The 18314-nt window shown below is 58.1% G+C and overlaps 1 protein-coding gene and 1 long non-coding RNA gene across 3 annotated transcripts in view; one reads left to right on the forward strand and one right to left on the reverse strand.

Annotated features, from left to right (window-relative positions):
- Positions 1-18314, reverse strand: part of EEFSEC (eukaryotic elongation factor, selenocysteine-tRNA specific) — a 146339-nt gene that overhangs the window by 85170 nt on the left and 42855 nt on the right. The window contains exons 1-2 of one of the 2 annotated variants that reach the window (XM_032458784.1): positions 13764-13882; positions 359-566 (exon numbers count right to left, since the gene is read on the reverse strand). In XM_032458784.1, the coding sequence (XP_032314675.1) occupies positions 359-546 (188 nt within the window). In that variant the 5' untranslated portion in view covers positions 547-566; positions 13764-13882. Of the gene's footprint in view, positions 1-358; positions 567-13763; positions 13883-18314 lie in introns of those variants that run through there. The other variant, XM_032458783.1, reaches the window with a different exon arrangement.
- LOC116657196 lies at positions 11333-14416 on the forward strand. The gene is made up of 3 exons (XR_004312222.1): positions 11333-11442; positions 12454-12611; positions 13031-14416. It is a non-coding gene; the product is annotated as an uncharacterized LOC116657196 (long non-coding RNA).

Consider the following 18314-nt stretch of genomic DNA (forward strand, 5'->3'; position numbering starts at 1 on the left):
CGGGCTCCTGAGCACCAGGCGGCTTTCCGTCCTGTGGTCCCTGCACCCTCCTCGGCATGACCGCCACCTTCCCGCCCCCCGGACCTGTCCCCACAGAGCAATCGCTCGGCAAGGCTGCCGGGCCTTCTGTCCGAGATCTCCCAGGTCACCACCCCCACCGCCCCCGTGCCTCCACTCGGAGCCACACTCCTCTCTGTGTGTCCCCCCGCAGCCAGGAACCCCTCCCCTGCAGCCAGCCAGACCCGGCTCACCAGCGCTTGAAGCTGACCCTGTCCGCTCCCCTCCACCCCGGGTCAGCGAAGGGCGGCGCGCCCTGAGCCCTCCCATCCACACGGACCGCTCTCATCAGTGAACCTACTTGGTGTTCTCCAGGGTCTTCTGCATCTTCCTGGTCATCTTCTCAATGGCTGCCTGCCTCTTCCCCTCGGCCAGGAGGTCTGTTTTGTTCAGCACCACCACCAGCTTCTGGCAGGCGATCTGCCCGATCACCAGGCACTCGGCTGACTGCGTCTGCATCCCCTTGGTCACGTCGATGACCAGCATCATCAGGTCAATGATCTGGGCCCCTGTGAGAAGAGAGGGCCAGGTCAGAGAGGAAAGGGGGAGCTGACTACGCCCCAGGTCCAGCAAGACCAGCCCAGCTGAACCGTCAGGAAGAGAGCTGAACAAAGACCACAGCCTCCCGGGACCAGTTTTTGGGGGGGGGCACTTTGACTATGGGGTTTCACTGCACCCTCATAGCCACCGGGAGATGGGGGTGACCCCACCTGGAGATGAGGGGACTGAGGCCCGCAGAAGACAGCGCACGAGCCTGGCCGCTCCGCCAGCTCGCGGCTGGGCTGCTGACCCCAAACCCCACGCCTCCCTGCTGCCCAGTCCTACTGCTCCTTCCGTCCAGCCTAGGAAAGCTGGGCGGGAGAAAGCTCAGTGTTTGCAGAGGCCAGAGATGCGGTCTTGACCAGACAGAGGAGGGGAGGGCTGGAAGGGTAAGGGGGCGTCTCCCCCGCCGCCCGGGTGTCCACGCAGCACCAGATTCGGCTCTGGTCACCTCGTGCTGGGCCCGGTTGGTCTCCACACTCCCTCTGCCCTTTCTGTCCTTTGTGGAGGGCAGGGGGCACATCCAAGGCTCAGTGACCTCGACACTGAGCACCACGTGTGCACTGTGCATGTATGTATATGTACACACGTGTACTGTATGTGCGTGTATATGCACTGTGTGCACGTGTGCACATTACGTGTGTTATGTACGCACACTAGGCTGCTCGCAGGGCCTGGATGCACACCCGCCCCTGAGCAGAACCACGGCAGGTGGGCAGTTACACAGAGCAGGGAAGGAGGGAAACCACGTTCGAAAGACTAACGTCAGCCAACAAACTGACTGTCCTTTTAAATGGGATTTGGAGTAGTTTTACCAAAAAAAGGGGGTGGGCATTATTTGGGGGTTGCGGGAATACGCAAACATTCCCCTCTTCGCCCGCCCTGGAGTGGTTTTCGGAGCTAAGCCCCGCTGTGCTGAGACAGAAGACTGCTCTGAGAGTGACCTCTCCTCCTGACCCAGGCCTGGCACGGGGGAGGGGGCTCTTTGTGGCTCATGCACTGTGTGCACTGCTCGGCCACCAGTCCCCACAGCCTAGTGAGCCCGATGAGGAAGGAGAGGCTCGGGGTCACAGGGTCACTTCTCTGGCTCACACAGCCAACCGGCACCGAAGGCCACCAGGAACCAGGTGCCTGACCCCAGCACTAAAGGGTTAGGGCCTAAGCACAGCCCACCCAAGAGGATGTGACCTCTCCCCGGGTCCCCCTGCCACAGGCAAACCTGGCACCAGTCACAGGGCTGTGTGGCAGGTCTTGGGGCAGGATGGGACAGCGCCTGAGGGGAGTGGGAGGAGAAGTGCCCTGGTTCCCAGCCTGTGGGCTGTTCTTCTGGAGATGGGAGAGCCCCCTTCCCAGCACAGTCCCAGCGCCGGGCCTGAGCCCTCAGCCCTGGCGGGCGAAGCTGCGCCCACATGGCCAAGGCTACTCTCCTCCACGTGTGACTTAAGGGTATTTTAAGAGTGACTCTCACTATCCAGGCTACCTCCCACATAACCCACACTATGACTGACCCCACCTTCCAGGTGAGGTTAGGTGACCACCCGGTCACTCAGCACACAGGTGGCAGAGAAGGGATCCTAACTCTGGTGCCTGTTCTCACCCTCGTGCCACATGGCCTGTCCTTCCGAACAGGGACCCTGCCTGGCCAACCTCCTCTCCCACAATCCTCACCCACCCTCCACTCGACCCTGGGACGAAGGCACGCCCACGTGAACGCTTACCCCTCCTTGCCTTGCTCCTCTCCGCCCAGACCCTCCCTCCCTCCCTTCCTGGCCTGGGTTTTCAGTATGTATTCGCAGCACCTGGCATAAGCCCCAGCTTGGGCACAGTTTCATCCACCTTTGCTGGACTGAATGCACAGGCGATAGCTCCCCACCTCCTCACTGGACAGGAGTCCGTTCTCGACTCTGAGCTTCAGTTTCCTACTGGTGCACAAAACTATGTGAGCGCCCCATCCTGGCCCAGAGACTGGAGGGGGAGGCTCGATTCTCCACGTATCTGCCCACTCACTTCTGATGCCCACTGGGATCCTGGGGATGGGTGAAACGGGGCTAACAGCCCCAGAAAGATGGGTGCCGATGGGACCCAGGGCATCAGCTTCACTTGTGGCCTCCCTCCAGCCCCAAGAGCCGCCTCTGTGGCTGGAAGCAGGCAGCTCTGCTCCAATCCGCCAGGCTGCAGCGCAGATCCACTGCGGCACGGCCACTGGGGACTTCTAAGGGGACCAGAGGTCACAGCGACTTGACTGGCCCCGCTGGAAACTGGGGTCGGCACCAGGCACCACCCGGGCCCGGCAGTAACCCTCAGTCACTGCGTTTCTTCTTCATCAAACTTTGATCAGACAACAGGAAGTGACATAACTGGCCTGTCCTGTCATTTTCAAAATCCCTCGTATTTCCACAGAATGAATCGAACAGTGTCCTGCGCGATTCCCACGGACCCGGGTAGGAAGTCCCTCTGAGACTAGAGGGGCGGAGTGGGTGGGAGCACAAGGCAAAGCCTCGCGGCGCACAAGCGACCCTCTATGTCTCCCAGTCTGCCGGGGCTTTTCATCTCGCTGTACCGACTCCAGGGGCCTTCGAGGGCTTGCAGAGTAATTGGAACAGGGTTAAAGGTTCGCAGTGCTTTTAAAAATTACAGTTTCCAATTCTGTAGATTATATATCTTAATCATTTCAAAAATAAAAATAAAGAAAAACTTACAAAGGTCAGCGTTTAACAAAGTGTAAGTTATCCGTGAGCACAATTTTCCTTCTGGGACTGAAGGAGGATAAAAAAAATTGTTCAGAAAGAACTTTCCAGCTGGAGAAACTGAGTATAAAACTGTAAACACATTTTAGTCGCCTCAAAATCAGACATTTAGTCTCAATTTGATTTTTAATCAAAAGCTATGGGAAGCCTAAAAAGGGCTTAAAAGATCAAATTTAAAAATGAAGAAAAAATATTCTTCACTGCAAACGTTAAATATTCAATGAACTATATAAACACATTGTTACCAACAAAACCGCAGTGGGGATTCGCATCCTCCTGTCGTTACGACCATACACATGGGGCCCCCGTGCGCTCAGCGTCCTGTGTCAGGGGTGAGGCAGAGACGCCGGGGCGGCCGCGAGGGCGCCCACGGTGACTCGGGGAGTGGGTGTGGGGAGCTCCTTCTCCGACACAGGAGCCTCCACGACGAGGCTGCCGGGACGGCTTCCTCCTGTGCCCACAGACTCCCAGGGGCACGCACGGCGCTGTGCCATGCGCCTTCATCCCATTTTAACTGCACCTCAGCTGTGGTGTCACAGATGAGGAAACAAAGGCTCAGAGAGGTGAACAGACCAAATCAAGGACAAGGAGCAGGACTCAGTGGAAGCAAAGTGAACTCAAGCCCACGGCTTCTTCCTGCAACAGTGCCCACGTCCGTAACTGTAGGGTCCTGTCTCTGGGTGGGGGTGGGAGTGGGCATGGGAGCTGCAGGGTCCTGTGCCTGGGTGAGGGTGGGGGCGGGCACGGGAGCTGCAGGGTCCTGTGCCTGGGTGAGGGTGGGGGCGGGCACGGGAGCTGCAGGGTCCTGTCCCTGGGTGAGGGTGGGGGCGGGCATGGGAGCTGCAGGGTCCTGTCCCTGGGTGAGGGTGGGGGCGGGCATGGGAGCTGCAGGGCAGGTGTCAGAGGCCCGGAAGAGGCAGTCCTCAGCCCAGGGCGGGGATGGGAGGCCTGGCCCCAGCCCCCACCCCCACCCTGGCCGCTCTCCTCGGGCCCCGCCCTTTACAGCAGGAGGAGGAAGAGGATGAGCAGCAGCAGCAGCACAAACGCTAACAGCCCCTCCCCCAAGTCCAGCAGGACATGTGAGCCCCTCTCAGGGGTCACTGGTACCTATTGGCCAACAGCCTGGAGCACTGTGCCCCCCAGGGTCAGGAAACCCTTACTGTCCTACTTAGCCTGGCTGGCAAAGGGGCCCCCCACAAACACCCTGCCAAACCCCACCAGACCAGCTGGGAGCCGCCTGAGCAGGACAGTCTGCGCAGGCAGGACCGGCATGTTCCCTGGGGCACCGAGGTCCCAGGATGCACTCGCCTCGAAGCCTGGGGGGATGAGGAGCCACACCAAATGGGCCAGAGGAGAACAAGCTTCAGGTGCCCCCGGTCCCGTGGGTGACAACTGACCCAGCACCCAGCACAGCCAGCATGCCACTGCACTGGCAGGACACCCCAAACAGCAGCCAAACCCAAGTGACAGGCACAAGCTGTCGGGAGCAGGGCGCGGGTGGCTCGTGGCTGGCTGCAGACTGGCAAGCTCTAGAAAGGGTACAAATGCACTTGCCAACACTTCCAATCTGAGGCAGGTCACGCAAAAATCTTTACGAACTGGCAGACGTGGCAACACTGGCCTGTGTCTGACGTGGCCGAGGTGCAGCTGTGCCTGGAGAATAGCTCGCACCATTGCCCGGCTCCGCATGGCTCCCTGCTGCCCCATACCCTGGCGTCTGTGCTGCCAGCCCGGCTCCTGACAGGCACATGAGCTTGCGAATTCTGCCTGACATGCGCCAGCCCTGCCCTCACCGCCTGCCTCAAGGAGATTCTCCTGTTTTAATGAGGAGAAGTTGGGTCTGCTCACACAGCAGTAAACAGCAGAGGCAGGGCTAGAACGCAGGGCGGACTGACTCAGAACCCCTTCTTCTGCTGTTGCCAGCTTCCCCTCGGCCAGAGTCCTGCACCCCAGAGTCTCTGGAGGCCCTGTGGCGCCCCAAGAGCAGGTGGGAGAGGCCCTGAGGGCGGGAAGTGGGGGAGCAGACAGGGTGCAGAGGCAAACCTGCAGTGTCCCCAGGACAGCCCCACACCCGGGCACCGTCCCTCAGGAGGGGACGGGGCCGCTCAGCAGCACCGGAAGAGCCCAGGAGGACAGCTGGGTGACGTCAGCAGAGGAGGAACAGGAGAAACGACAGAGAGCCCGTGTCAGAGATGAGGGAACAGATAGCCTGGACCAGGCAGCAGGCAGAGAGGTGCTGGACCCCCACCAACAGGAGGAGAAGTCAGAGCCAGTCGACGCTGAGATGCAGCACAACACCTGCGGAGCTGAGGAGAGGGTGCTGGCCGCGGGGTCCTGGGTGCGCGGCCGTCCTTCCTCACTGTCCCTGTCTGTAAGGTGACGCAGGGACAGCGGGTACCCGTCCAGACAAAACTCAGCTTAGATCTCCACCTTGCATATCACACCAAAATCATTTCCAAATGGATCAACGTTTCAAATATAAACACTAAAACCATAAAAGTACTGCAAGAAAACATATGAAAAAAATTTTTTAACCTTAAAGGTGAAAAACACCTTGGTAAGATACAAAACCCAGAGACAAATAAAAGGGAAAAAAGGGAAGACTGGCCATTTCAACATAAAAATCAAGCATTTCTGCATGGAAAAAAAATGTGGTAAGAGCCAAAGGTGACTGGGAAGAGAAGCTCAAAACGTGCCACCCAAAGGACATCCTCCTGAACGCTAAAATTGTCTCTTTAAATTGATAACAAAGAACAACAATCCCATCAAACAGGGGAACAGTAGCAACAGCATGAACTGCATCACCAGTGCCCAGGCACACGCCCGAGCACCTCCCGGAGCACCTCCTCTTGGCTCCTTAACGTTTAAAAAGGTCCTTCAAGTCGGCAGCAAAGTGACAGTCCCATGAAAAGGGGAAGTATCAGCAGCACCTCCCCTTGAGCCGCAGGGAGAGGGGATCCCACCCTCCCAGGGGCCAGGCCCCCAGCAAGCAGGGCCCACTGCGCGGATTCCTGGGAGGGCAGAGGACGCTAGCGTCCTGGGGAAACAGCAGGACAGGCAGCCTGGGACTGTGCCGGGGGCAGGCGGGCTGCCATCCTAGCCAGGCTGTTAGGATGGGCCTCCGTGCGAGGAGGGACCTGAGCCAGGACTGGAGGGGCTGGCAGTTACCCCAAGGAGGAGCCGGCCGGGCAGGCGGCCGGGCAGGGCGGTCAGACCGGAAGCAGGGCAAAGAAAAGACACACAAGCAGCTCAGATTTATAACAAGATGCCCTCCTCACCAGCACAAGAAAAAGCGAAGGGAAGCTACACTGAGACTCTGGTCTTCACCCAGTGGGCTGACATAGCAACGCTGACCACAACAGAAGGAGCCGGAGGAGCGAGGCCCGCGCGGCCAGGCCCGCCCCACATGGACTCCAGGGCCCTGGTGAGAGGAGGGAATCAGGCTAGGGACCCGGGAGAGGGGCGGGCAGCCCAGGGCAAGCGCCACAGAGGCCAGGGCCTCCCGCAGGACAGCTGACCTCACCACTGCCGCAGGGCAGTGGGGGACAGACAGCCCTGCCCCGGTGGGACACGCTGGTAAAACCTCTTCCAAGGTCATTCTGACGACAGACATCAAAGGCACAAACGCAGACTTCACAGCGGCCCAGGGAGGAGGCCTGCGCGCCTCACAGACGGAGAGCCCAGACCCGGACACACGTGGAGAGGCTCTCCCTCAGTCACACGGCCAGCAAGTGTGAGTCCGAATTAGAGCCCAGAGCAGGGCGTCGGCAAGGACTGTGCCGTCCGCAGGGCCCGCGGCCTGTGCTCCCTGCAGCCAGGGCAAGAGGGGTCAGGGAGCTGCCCCAGTGCGGCAGTGAGACCAGATGTCCCCACGCGATGGAAATGCAGGGGACGTGGTCTCAACGGAAGCAAGAGGGACCTCAGGTGGATCTTTAAGAGAACTTCCTGAGCGGCAGGCTCACAAAGTAGGGGCTGGAGACCTGGAGACGCGATTAAAGAGCCCTTGGCTGGAGGTCTTGAGAGCAGCTGCGTCCTGCTTCAGGGAGGGAGGCGGAGTTACCTGGGGCCCCCATCCATGGGGGGTATGACTTCTGCCACTACTACTATTGGCTTAACGTGTGTTTAAATCCAGTCCCTTTCTAAACTCAAATGCATTTATGTTAAAAAGAACTTTACATGACAATAAATGCATTAAATTTGTATAAGTTAACAGAAAAGATAAATAAACCAACAAAGGAAAACAAGGCCGTGCAACTTTATCAAATGCTGACTAGAGGTGAAGCTCTGGGCCTGGCCTGCTCTGTTAAGAAGAATCAGCAAAAGCCAGAAAAGGACACACTGGCCCTAAATCAAGGCTCTCTCGTCGACCAAACTGGGGGACTGGAGAGGACCGGGAAAGCACGACCTCCGGCCCTGCCAGGCGGGAGTGCTAACTGGCGGGCGCCAGGCACCGCCTCACCCCATCTCCCCCCTCGCCCCATCTCTCCCGCCCGCACTCGGAGGCCGTGGAGTAAACACCGCGCATGGCGCCTGCTGGACAGCAGCACAGGCGGGTGGGCATCACTGGAGGTGGGGAGGTGTCCACACTGCCTCGGGGCAGATGGCCGGAGGGGCAGCCACCAGCTCCTTCCCGGAACCGGGGGTTCGCGCCCACTCCTGTAAGTTACTGTGTCGTAGTCCATCTGGGGTAATCTTTTTAGCTGACTTTGCACAACACTGCAACTCCTGTTCAAGAGCGGTGAAAAGGAGCAGAAAATGGAATTTGAAATGTAGAAATAAAATAATTGTGGGCCATGAGCTATAATTTGATTTCATGCTTTACAAGGAAATGAAAGAAGGCTTCCTTAAAATGCACGGTTTCTGCTCTCTGCCCCTCAGCCCCCTCCCCCCCTTAACCATTTTAGGATTTCCTCTCGCACTGAAGAGAAAATAGGATTGTGGAAAACGTTCAGCTCTCAAGTGTCACTGCCACTCAGGGGCCAGCTCAGTTTAATGTGAACTTCCCATTCTGGGTAAGAGGAAATTCTTCAATTAATAAACCGGGTGTGCGGAGGCCAGTCTTTAAGGTTTAATCAATTTCATCTGTACTTAGGATAAAAAGACTGACTATTCTACTTTTTTTTCCCGTTTTCCTTCTTTAAAAAAATAATAAAATGAATGTTTTATTTTAAATTCTTTGAGGTTCGTATCTCCTGTTTCAGGAAATATTGTCTATTTCATGCAGTGAGTATGAACCCCCCCCTCCTTTTTTTACTTTTGCTAAGAATCTTTTTTCAAAAATAACTAAATTATCCCCCGCCCTCATGTACTGTAGCAGCTTGGGAGAGGACAGGAATTACACAGGGTTTTGGCAGACACCTTGCAGGGGCGGGGGGAGAGAGAGACAAATCACCAAATATGGATGCAACAGCTCCTTCTGAACAAAGCACTGAGAGGTGGCCGTGGGAACGTAAATCACGCAGCAAACTTCCCCAGCAGTGCCGGCTGGGACCCAGACAACCGCCCCCAGGCCGGGCTCTGCCCCGTGGGGCGGCCATGGGCACAAGAACCTCAGAAGGGAACCAGGGCGCTCTCCCCAGCAGGACTCAGGAAACGTTTGGACTGGCCGACCAACCAGGAATAGCAGGGCTTCCCAGGACAGAGAGCTCCTGAATCTTTGTCATGCGGCCCCTGGACACGCGAGGTCCGCTCGGATTCGGGGCAGAGGTCCCGGTTAGGCCCCACGGTGGAGCACACAAGTCTGAGCCACAGGCTGCATGTCTTTCCTTCATCTATAAAAGGGAGACAGGGCCACTACTGACCATTTAGAAAGTTGTGTGATGCGCCTCGTGCGGTGCCTGGACCAAGATGTCCCCAGACCCACAGCAGATGGGGACCCACACAGTCCAGGTCCTCCCAAGGCTTTTCCAAGGTGCCTTGGGGGAGATGCTACTTTTAAGTCAGTGTTTTTCACTAAAACTGTGAATCTAGGCCCTGTCGATGTGAGTTCCATTGTGAGAACGAGCAGGGGGGCCTCATGGTTCTGAAGAGCGGGTGCAATGGTTGAGGGTCTGAACCTGGCTGGCCAAGATGCCGGTGACAATTCACCTCTGCACGAGAAACCTGGGCTCGGACAAGCATTGGACAGTGCTCAGGATGCAGTAAGCGCTCACTCGGGCAGAGGAGAGGGCAGGGGAGGGGAGGTCTGTCCAGGAGGCACCATGGCTGCAGCCGCTGGATCGAGGCGGCAGTGGAGCCTGAGCCGGCCCGGGTCTGCCCCATGAGGCCCATCTTTGTTCCATCGGGCCTCCTCCTTGAAGTGGCACCAAAGAGGACTTCTCTGGAGGACAGCACCCTGTGATCCCAAGAGCAGCTCTGAAGGAAAGGGTTTGCGGCACACATGCCTTCCCTCCCACGGAGAGGAGCGAGGGGACGCACCCGCAGCTTCGCAGGAGGTGCACCGGCTCCCACCTCAGCTCCTGCTCCTGCGTGCTCAGGAGCCGTGGTTGCTGAGCCTCAGTGTCCCTGTCTGCAAAACGGGGATCACTGTGGCCTCCAGACCATGCAGGCAGACGGCACAGCCCAGGCCTGGCCCAGGAGGGCCGCCCTGCTGCTGTTCTCACCAGCTCCAGCGCTGGACGCAGGCCTGTCCTGAGTGGAGACTGCGAGGAGCAGTGTCCCCAAATGTGAAAGCCCGCAGGGCCTGCTGGACCCTCAGCCAAGCGGCGGGCTTGGCACAAGACAGAACGTGAGACTCGAGGCAGTGGGCACTCCTGGGCCCCGGCTGGAGGGGGCAGTTCCTCCTCAGCTCCAGTCCACATGGCTAGGAAGGAATGTGGGCCTGGAGTTGCCAGATCTTCTGATTTTTCAAGAGAAGCCAAAAATCTGGACTATTGTATGAAATTTGCCAAGTTTTAAATGTTGACAAGCGATTCCAAAAAAATGTTTAAACTGCGTGTCCCAAACAAAACATGTCCACTGGCCAAAAGCAGCCTGTAGCTCCCAGTGTGAGGTCTCTGGAGGGGTTTTCTTGAGAAGAGGGACTGGAGGAAGCAGAAGAAATGCCCACCTCTTTGGCGGTCACCTGTGAGTCAGAAGAGCATGAGGGATCAGTCTGCCCCCGTGACCCACATTGGGCCTTGATGGGGAGAGGACGGGAGATGCCAGGAGGGGTTCACCCTGGAGGAGGAGGGTGGTGGGCTCTCCAGCGTCACCAGGCCCCAGAGCCTGCAGCGCCTAGGGCTCAGACAACCCTCAGCTCAGACCCGGCCCCTGCGGCCACCAGGGCCAAGACTCCCCTCCCCAGCCTCAGCCTCTTCCTGGCTGATGAGGAGGCGGTGCCAGCCGCCCCACACCCGACATTCTGGACGGAGGCCCTCGCCTCGTGCCGCTGTACAGCCGGGCCTGCTCCCTGTCTGCCTGGAGGAGAGGCTGGGGAGCAGGCTGCACACTGCCCTCCGCTGGGGGCTTCTCCCTGCAGTTCCAAGCGTAGATTTCCACACCGAGTCTCAAAGTACTCCCAGGAGGTAGAAAGTCCGAGAATAACCTAAGACAATGATTTTCCTGGAAGAGAGAGGCACCAGGCTGGAATTTCCTCTAGGGAGAGGTGATCCCCACCGAGCCCCTCCCCGAGAGATGAGCCTGCCCTCACAGTAAACACGGGCGCTCCTCCCGAGCTGGGCACTGTTCTAACCCTTTGTGCTCATGAGCTCGTTCAGCTCAGCCCCAGGACGCAGCCGCTGTTACCCACACCCCCATTCTGCAGGCAAACACATCGAGGCAGACAGAGGTTCCACCACTTTCCCAAGACGAAGAGCCAGTCAGAGGCAGGCACTCAGCCCAGAGCCCTGGTTTCTTAAAGCACCATGTTATCCCATGGGGAAGAGCATGGGTCACTTGGAGCCCCACCGAGGAGCAGACAGAAGGCCAGTGGGCTGGGCCTGGCTCCCCTACTCCGCCTCTCCCGCCTCCCCACTGCCCCGTCCACAGGCGCCCGCGGCCCCGTGGTCAGCCCCGTGGGGTCAGCCATGCTCTCGCCTTCCAGGACCCAAGCGCTCCTCCCATCACCCCTCCTCCTGGCACCTCGCACTTCAGCCTGCAGTCGGATGTCACCTCCCAGGTACTTTCCAGGCTCTCCCTAGTCTGGACGAGGCGGCCCTCCCATGGTCCCCACAGTCCCCACACTGCTGGGACAGCCCTGCTCTGTGACGCACTGGGCCCCTGCAGCCTCCCCCACTGGAACATGGACCCCTAAGGCGCCCCCACATGCAGTAACACAGAGCAGGTGCTCAGCCAGAGCTCAGGTGAGCACATAGCGCTGGGGGCAGGCCCCTCCACTAGCAATTAATGGAGGCTGTTCTGCAGTGGGGGTGTCCTCGCACACTCCAAAAAGGGACGTGTGCTTGTACAGAAACAGACAGGGAGGAAGAAGAGCTGAGCAGGGGAGGTGACCGTGTCAAGGACAGGACTACTTGCCGTGAGGATGGGGGGGCAGGACCCACAGAGAGGGCTCCAAGGGCCTCACCCTCTGGGGGAAGACCCCAGGCAGACCCCCAGTGAGGGGGAGGAGGGGCCCTTGCGAGTCCCCTTTACAGACAAACAAGCTAAGACTCAGATGTGAAGAAACTCGGCCAAGGTCACGGATCTTGATGCCCCTCCCCCAGCACGGAAGTGAGCCCACCACTCCCCAGGGGCCGAGACGGAAAAACCACACTCTGGTGGTTCTGAGCAACGGTGGTTGTTGCCGTGGCCTCAGACACAACAGGCCCTTATAGAAAAGGGTCCTGAGCCACAGAGAGCCTCTCCTCAGAGGCAGGGAAGCCAAGGCAGGCCTTCCTGCCTGGCCCAGGCTGACGGTGCCGGAAGGGGGAGGCCCGCCGGGCGCTGGGCAGAGACGGTCCGAGCGTGCGGGGTCACACAGCCCGAGAGACTGGCCTCAGGAAACTGTTTATTGGGGCAGCAGGAAGAAAAAAGAAGAAAAGGGGGGAAATCTACCATAAAAAGTAAATAAAATCAGCAGAATTCCTTCATGAAAGGGTGGAATTAGCATACGGCCTCAGCTGCCAAGTGAGGCCATTGAAGCCAGAAATGTAAATGAGTTCAAGGCACAATTAGACATTTTTCTGGACAGAGGCAGAGGGGACCGAGGAGGCCGGCAGGTCGTGGTTCAGAGCGGGCAGCAGAGCACACTCGCTGCAGGGCCCGCCGTGCAGACCCTGAGCACGGCACCCCAGCCTGCCCCCGCCACTGCTCCCACCCAGGACGCCCCCGTGGTCCGTGCAGCAAAAGGTTGGTTCCGTCCCACTCTGACCACTGCCTGCCACCCCTGGGCCCATCCCTGCGCTCAAGGAGCTCACAGTCGGGGCGGGAGTGGGGTGGGCTGGGGGGCAGCCACACACAGACCGACGTGTCCGCACAGCGATGTGCGTCAAAGGAAGAGGAGTTCCTGCTGAGCAAGTGCAGAGGAGAACTTAGCAATCGGGGGGGGGGGCATTCCGGGAGGACACACACAGCAGGAAGCCTGGCTGCCCCTGCCCGCGCCTCACAGAGGACACTGAGCACGCAGTTCCTCGGGGCCCTCAGCGAGGGCCAAGCACCTCGGGCTTTGAGAAAGAGGACAGAATGGCCAGAGGCGCCAACTGCTGGCCCGCGGGCCAGATCTGCCTCAACGGCAACAAGTTGGGACAGCTGTTCCCAATCTCTTCCAGAGTGCAGCACGTGTGGCCCACCCAGGGAACAGAAGACGCCGGGCCCTGTGAGGGACACAGCGTGTGAGGCCCACCCAGCCACTGGTCCTCACATCGTCCTCCTCCCTGGGGCTCACTGACGGCGTCCGGCTCGGTGAGGCTCCCCGGGCCCTGTTTCCCTCAAGGTGAGGTAAGTTTTCATTCCGGTCGCTCAGAAAGGACCGCAGACGGCTCCTGTGCATTCTGGGCACGCTCGCTGGCACAGAGCATCCGCAGGCCCTGAGCCGCGGCCCCGACCGAGTGGGCTGTCTTCCCACACACCCACGACTCAGAACCAACTCTGCCAACCTCTTGCATCAACGCACCGAGCCTCTCAAACTGAATCTCGGGATGATGGGGATCACTGTAAGAAAATGAGGTGCCCCCCTGTGCCCAGGGCCCCTGTACAGGAGCCTCACGCCAGACCAGGTAACGGAGCGACAGGACCCTGGGCAAGTGCTCTGCGCTGTCCTTCTGGAGCCCTGGCGGGGCTGGCGATCGCCGCCAGACCACCTTCTACAACAGCGGAGGGGGAGTGTGAGGTCTTCAGTGGTGGGGGCACGGGGCTGGCTCTGGTGCAGTGTCCTGCTCTCCTCGTTGGCAGAGAGAAGTGACATCATCTCCCGCTTATAAACCACCGCCCTGCCCAGCACCATGCTGGGGCCACGCACGCCCACACTCACGTGACCCCATGGCAGCCCAGCAAGGGAAGTACCGTAATTCCATCTTCCAAAGGCAGACGCTCACAGAGGTCCATTCACAGTTGCAGACACACAGCAGGGGAGCAGCAGAGCCAAGCTCCTCCACAAGCCTCCAGAGCTCCCCCGCAGCCACGTGATCTCCCTGCCCCAGCCCCTGCCCCGGGGGAGGTCCTTAAGAGCAGACACAACACCAAAGAGGAAACCACACCAACCGGGGCTCGGCCTGGACTTGTCTCCCCGGGCGACTTGCTCCATCTTCTAGAGAAAACGTGCTGTGCTGGGGCGAGGCTTCCCAAGGCCGCTCACCTCCACGTCTGCTTCTCCTAGCTTCAGCCCCTAAACCTGCGAGCAAAAGCTTTAGGCGGAGCCCCAGGTGTAGGGGACTCAGAAAGAGAGCCGTGGATGCACGTCCAGCGCCAGCATCTGACCCGGAAGCCAGTGCGCCTCTCAGAACCTCTGCCTCCTCGCTGAAGCCAAGCACCTGGCTGGGGAGAGGGGAGACCCATACTTTAAGAATATTTTTTGAGAAAATTGGAGGAATTCTGAATATGAGTGGAATAGCAGATGATCCCAAGGAATTATTATATTGTCAGCTGTGATAAAGACACTGAGTGATACAAGAAATGTTTATTTTTTAGAGATATGTACATAAGTCTTAGGGGTAAAATGACTTCAGATCTTGTGAACTGACTTTAAAATATTTCAGAGAAAAGGTAGGGAGGTCCTTGAAACAAGCATGGGAAAATCTTAGTGCCTGTTAAGTCAGCATGGTGGAATGTGAGTCCATTCTCTCCATCTTGGAATTCATTCGAACCAATAAACAAACACAAATCTCCTTGGAGACAGGCTCTAGTGACAAAGAGACGACTTCAGGCCGGGACGTTGGGTGAGGAGGCCGGGACGCGGGGAGACCACTGGACCAAGTATGAAGAAATGGATGTTTATTGTTTCATTAAAAATACCTGCCTATTCACATCAACTGCATTTCTTATAATTCTTGAAAGAAGAGACGGTTACCACTAATGACTTCACTAAAACTGCCCACAAAAAGACTGTGAGACAGAACAATCAAAGACAGGACAGGAGGGCGTCTCGGCGCGGCTTCACTCCTCAAGGCAGTAGCTTGAGAAACCCAAACTCGGTATGTTTATTAGAGATTTAAAAGTGACTACTGGCTGAACCAATACTAGCTCCAAAGCAAAATAAGCGGTAGATGTATGCAAGCTAAACGGGTGAGGGAAGGAAGCTCACATAGAAAACGACGGAAATAACGAATAGAGAAAAGGAGCAGAGAAGATGTTTTTAAAAAACAGAACACGACGACATAGTAATAATAATAAGCGTAAAAGGGATACACTAACCTATTAAAAGAATGAGGCTTTCAAAATACAAAATATAACCCTGTTTTGATGTCTTTGGTTGGGCGGTAGCTCTTGAAACCATTTCTTTCTCATTTCAGTTGTTATTTTCTGATTTCTCCACAACACGCACACGAGCACACGAGCACACACGTGCACACGGCACTGGCACTTCTGGCTGCTTTCAGTGGGCCAGGCTCTGGTCTAAGCTCTGTAAGCGACTGCACAATGGCCCTGTGCTGTTGCTATTGAAGTTCCCTCTTTATAAATGAGGATAGCAAGATGCCCAGAAGTCAGACTTCCATTCTCACAGTCAGTTAATAAAAAGTGTCATCTTGTACACAAACTTTGAAAAGCAGTTGGTAATACGTATCGTAAATAGTGAGTTGCACAAATCAACGGCCAGGTCCCTAAGAAGACTGCCCTCACTTCAGACACCAGCTGCGAGCTCTGGGGTCCCCAGGCCACGTGGATTTTTGATCAACTGGCTGCAAATGCGAGGGCTCCACACCACACCCCTCAGGTTGGATTTTTCACCAGAGCAACTCACAGAAAGCAGGAAAGTACTACGCTTATGATCATACTTTCACTGTAAAGGGCACAATCAGGACCAGCCAAAGGAAGAGCCACACGGGGCAAGCTCTGGGAGGGCACTACGCACACCAGCCCCGAGGAGCCAGGGCACGTCACCCTCTTGGCACGTCAGTCACTTTCCCAACCAGGAAGTGCCACTGGGCCCCAGTGTCCAGTTTTTATTGGGGTTTCATTACTGAGGCACGACTGACTGAACCACTGGCCGTGAGACTGTCCTCGATCCACCCCCCTGCCCTCCTCAGAGGTCAAGAGACCAGGTCAGTGTCTTGGCTCAAAGCCCCAGCACTCCAGTCACATGGCTGCTCCTTGGTCTTCCTCTCGCATAAACTCAGGTGGAGGCCAGGGGCCCCCGTGAATGGCAAAGACACTCCTACCACTGGAAATCCCAAGGGTTTTAGAAGCTCCGTCCCAGGAACCCAGGACAAAGACCGAATTCTTTATTAAACAACAACAGGGCTAAAATGTGCTCACGTACCTGCCCCTCACCCCCGCACGGGGGCGGCGAGAAACCCGTCACTATGGCAGGGCGCCCGGCCCAGGAGGTGCACAAAGGGTTTGCGCTCCCCGCCCCCGAGGGCCAGAGCAGCGGGCCAGCCCCCACGGCGGCCTCAGCAGCAGGGACGCGCCCGGGGCGCACCTGGTCACAGGGGCCCCACGGGCCCAGCCTGCTCTAAGAGGGCTTAGCAGCTCGCTGCGGCAAGTGAGGTCCGTCCTCACGGAGTTCATGTCCCAGTCCAAGACAGACGTCTCCACACCGAGATGAAAGCCACGTGGGGAGCGGACGCTAGGACAGAGCGGTGGGCGGGGGGCTGATCCCCTGACAGGAGAGGCAGGAAGGCCATGGAGAGGGAGGCGGGTGTGCTCTCAGCAGAGGACGCAGCGGGCAGAGGCCCGAGGGACACGTCTGCGTGGCGGACACACACGTCAAGGGCAGGCGACTGGACGGGGCTGAGTCCCGTAGACCCTCAAAGGGCACCAGGGGGCTTGGACTTCACTCCGCTGGTGACAGACCAGCAGCAGCTGTTTAGGTGCGGGAGTGATATGGTTTCTAAAGGTCACTGGTCCCCGCGAATAGTGGTCACTGAAGGCAGGAGCAGTGCCCGCGGGAGAGGGCGGAGAGGGAACCAGCATGGACACAGAGGCCGGCAGAGCTGCGGCGGGCGGGGGCCAGCCCAGCCCTCCCTCGGATCTAACAGAGACCCCCGCTCCAGCCTTCAGGAGCCCATCTCCCCGTCGGCTGTGAGCGCCGGCACTGGGTCCTCCTCGCTGCAGATCGTTCCTGGAGGACTGCCCGCGACAGCTGAGGGCAGGTGGGGAGGGGAGGATGCTTGACTGCCTTAGGAGGAAGGCCACAGGGAATTTCTAAAACAGAGAGAAACAAAAAGTGCATAATGAACTTAAGTGAAAACAATCAGCTAAAGAGTTAAGATGTTGCCTCCAGAGGGGGAGAGGCGCTGCTCCTCCTTCCACACCGAGCTTCCCGACCAGACTCCGCTCCAGGAGGGCTGGGCGCCACCAGAGCCATGAACGTCCAGCCCGGAATCGCTCTCCTCAACCCCAAGCCCAAGCCTCTGGAAACACACCCACAGGACTGAAGGAGCACACGGAAAGACGGAATGTGACACGGATGAGGACGGGAGCAGCCGTCCCCAGACAGGGCGCTGTGCTTGGCCCAGAAGGCCACCCCATCTGTTTGCTAAAAGCGACTAAGCCAGAAGCTGTTTTTAAGGTACAGCTGGCGTCTGGGCCACTTTATCAAGCACTTGAGACAGAGAGCTGATTATTTTTCTGGCAACAACGAAAACAGAAAGTCTGAAAGTACGCGGAGTCTGTCACCAGCTGTTTCCGGAGCGGTTCTTAAAGAGAAGAACCCATCTGGGTCGGGGCCAGAGACGGCAGAGAGGTCCACAAGGGAGGCAGCAGTGGTTGGTCTTTTTTCTCTCGTTTTCCCCTCCTGCATTTCAGTTCCTCGAGTCACGCAAAGTAAAACCCCTCATGGAAGCACCTGTGGCCTTGATGCTATTTCCAAAAGTCCCCTTAAAAAGGGACTTGGGTTAAAAGAAACATGTGTGTGCCGTGGTCATGACCTGGTCTCTGCCCCCTTGCTTGGATCTGGATTCCCACACCAGGTCTCCCCCCACTGGCCTGCTGTGTGGCCGGAGCAAAGCCCTGCAGCTCCACCCGCGCAGCCCCAGTCCCTCAGCGGTGGAGCTCTCGGAGCGCCGCGCAGAGCCTGACACACAGAAGGCGCCCAACAAGCGGGCCGTAGCTGACCACTCACAGCACCTTCTCCCGAGACTCTGAGGTCCCCCCGAGCCTGTCCCCAGGACAGTGATCACGTCAGGGGTTCCATAGCTGAGACCAGTTGTGTGCACGGGGGGGATGGGGAGCTGGCGCTGAGCCAGCCGCTCCCAGACTCTCGTGTATTCGTGTAATTCAACACATCCGGGCAGGTCTGGGGCGGGAGAACAGAGCCGGTGATGCAGGCACCAGGTGCGGGCACAATGGCCTCACGAGAGACCCTGAGGCTGTTCGGCTGGACAGGCAGGCAAGACCCCATCACTGGCTGTGTCACGGGTGGCCATCGACGGGTGGACCGGACACCACTCCCCC

This window comes from Camelus ferus, chromosome 17 (genome assembly GCF_009834535.1).
Source record: "Camelus ferus isolate YT-003-E chromosome 17, BCGSAC_Cfer_1.0, whole genome shotgun sequence".
Classification (NCBI taxonomy): domain Eukaryota; kingdom Metazoa; phylum Chordata; class Mammalia; order Artiodactyla; family Camelidae; genus Camelus; species Camelus ferus.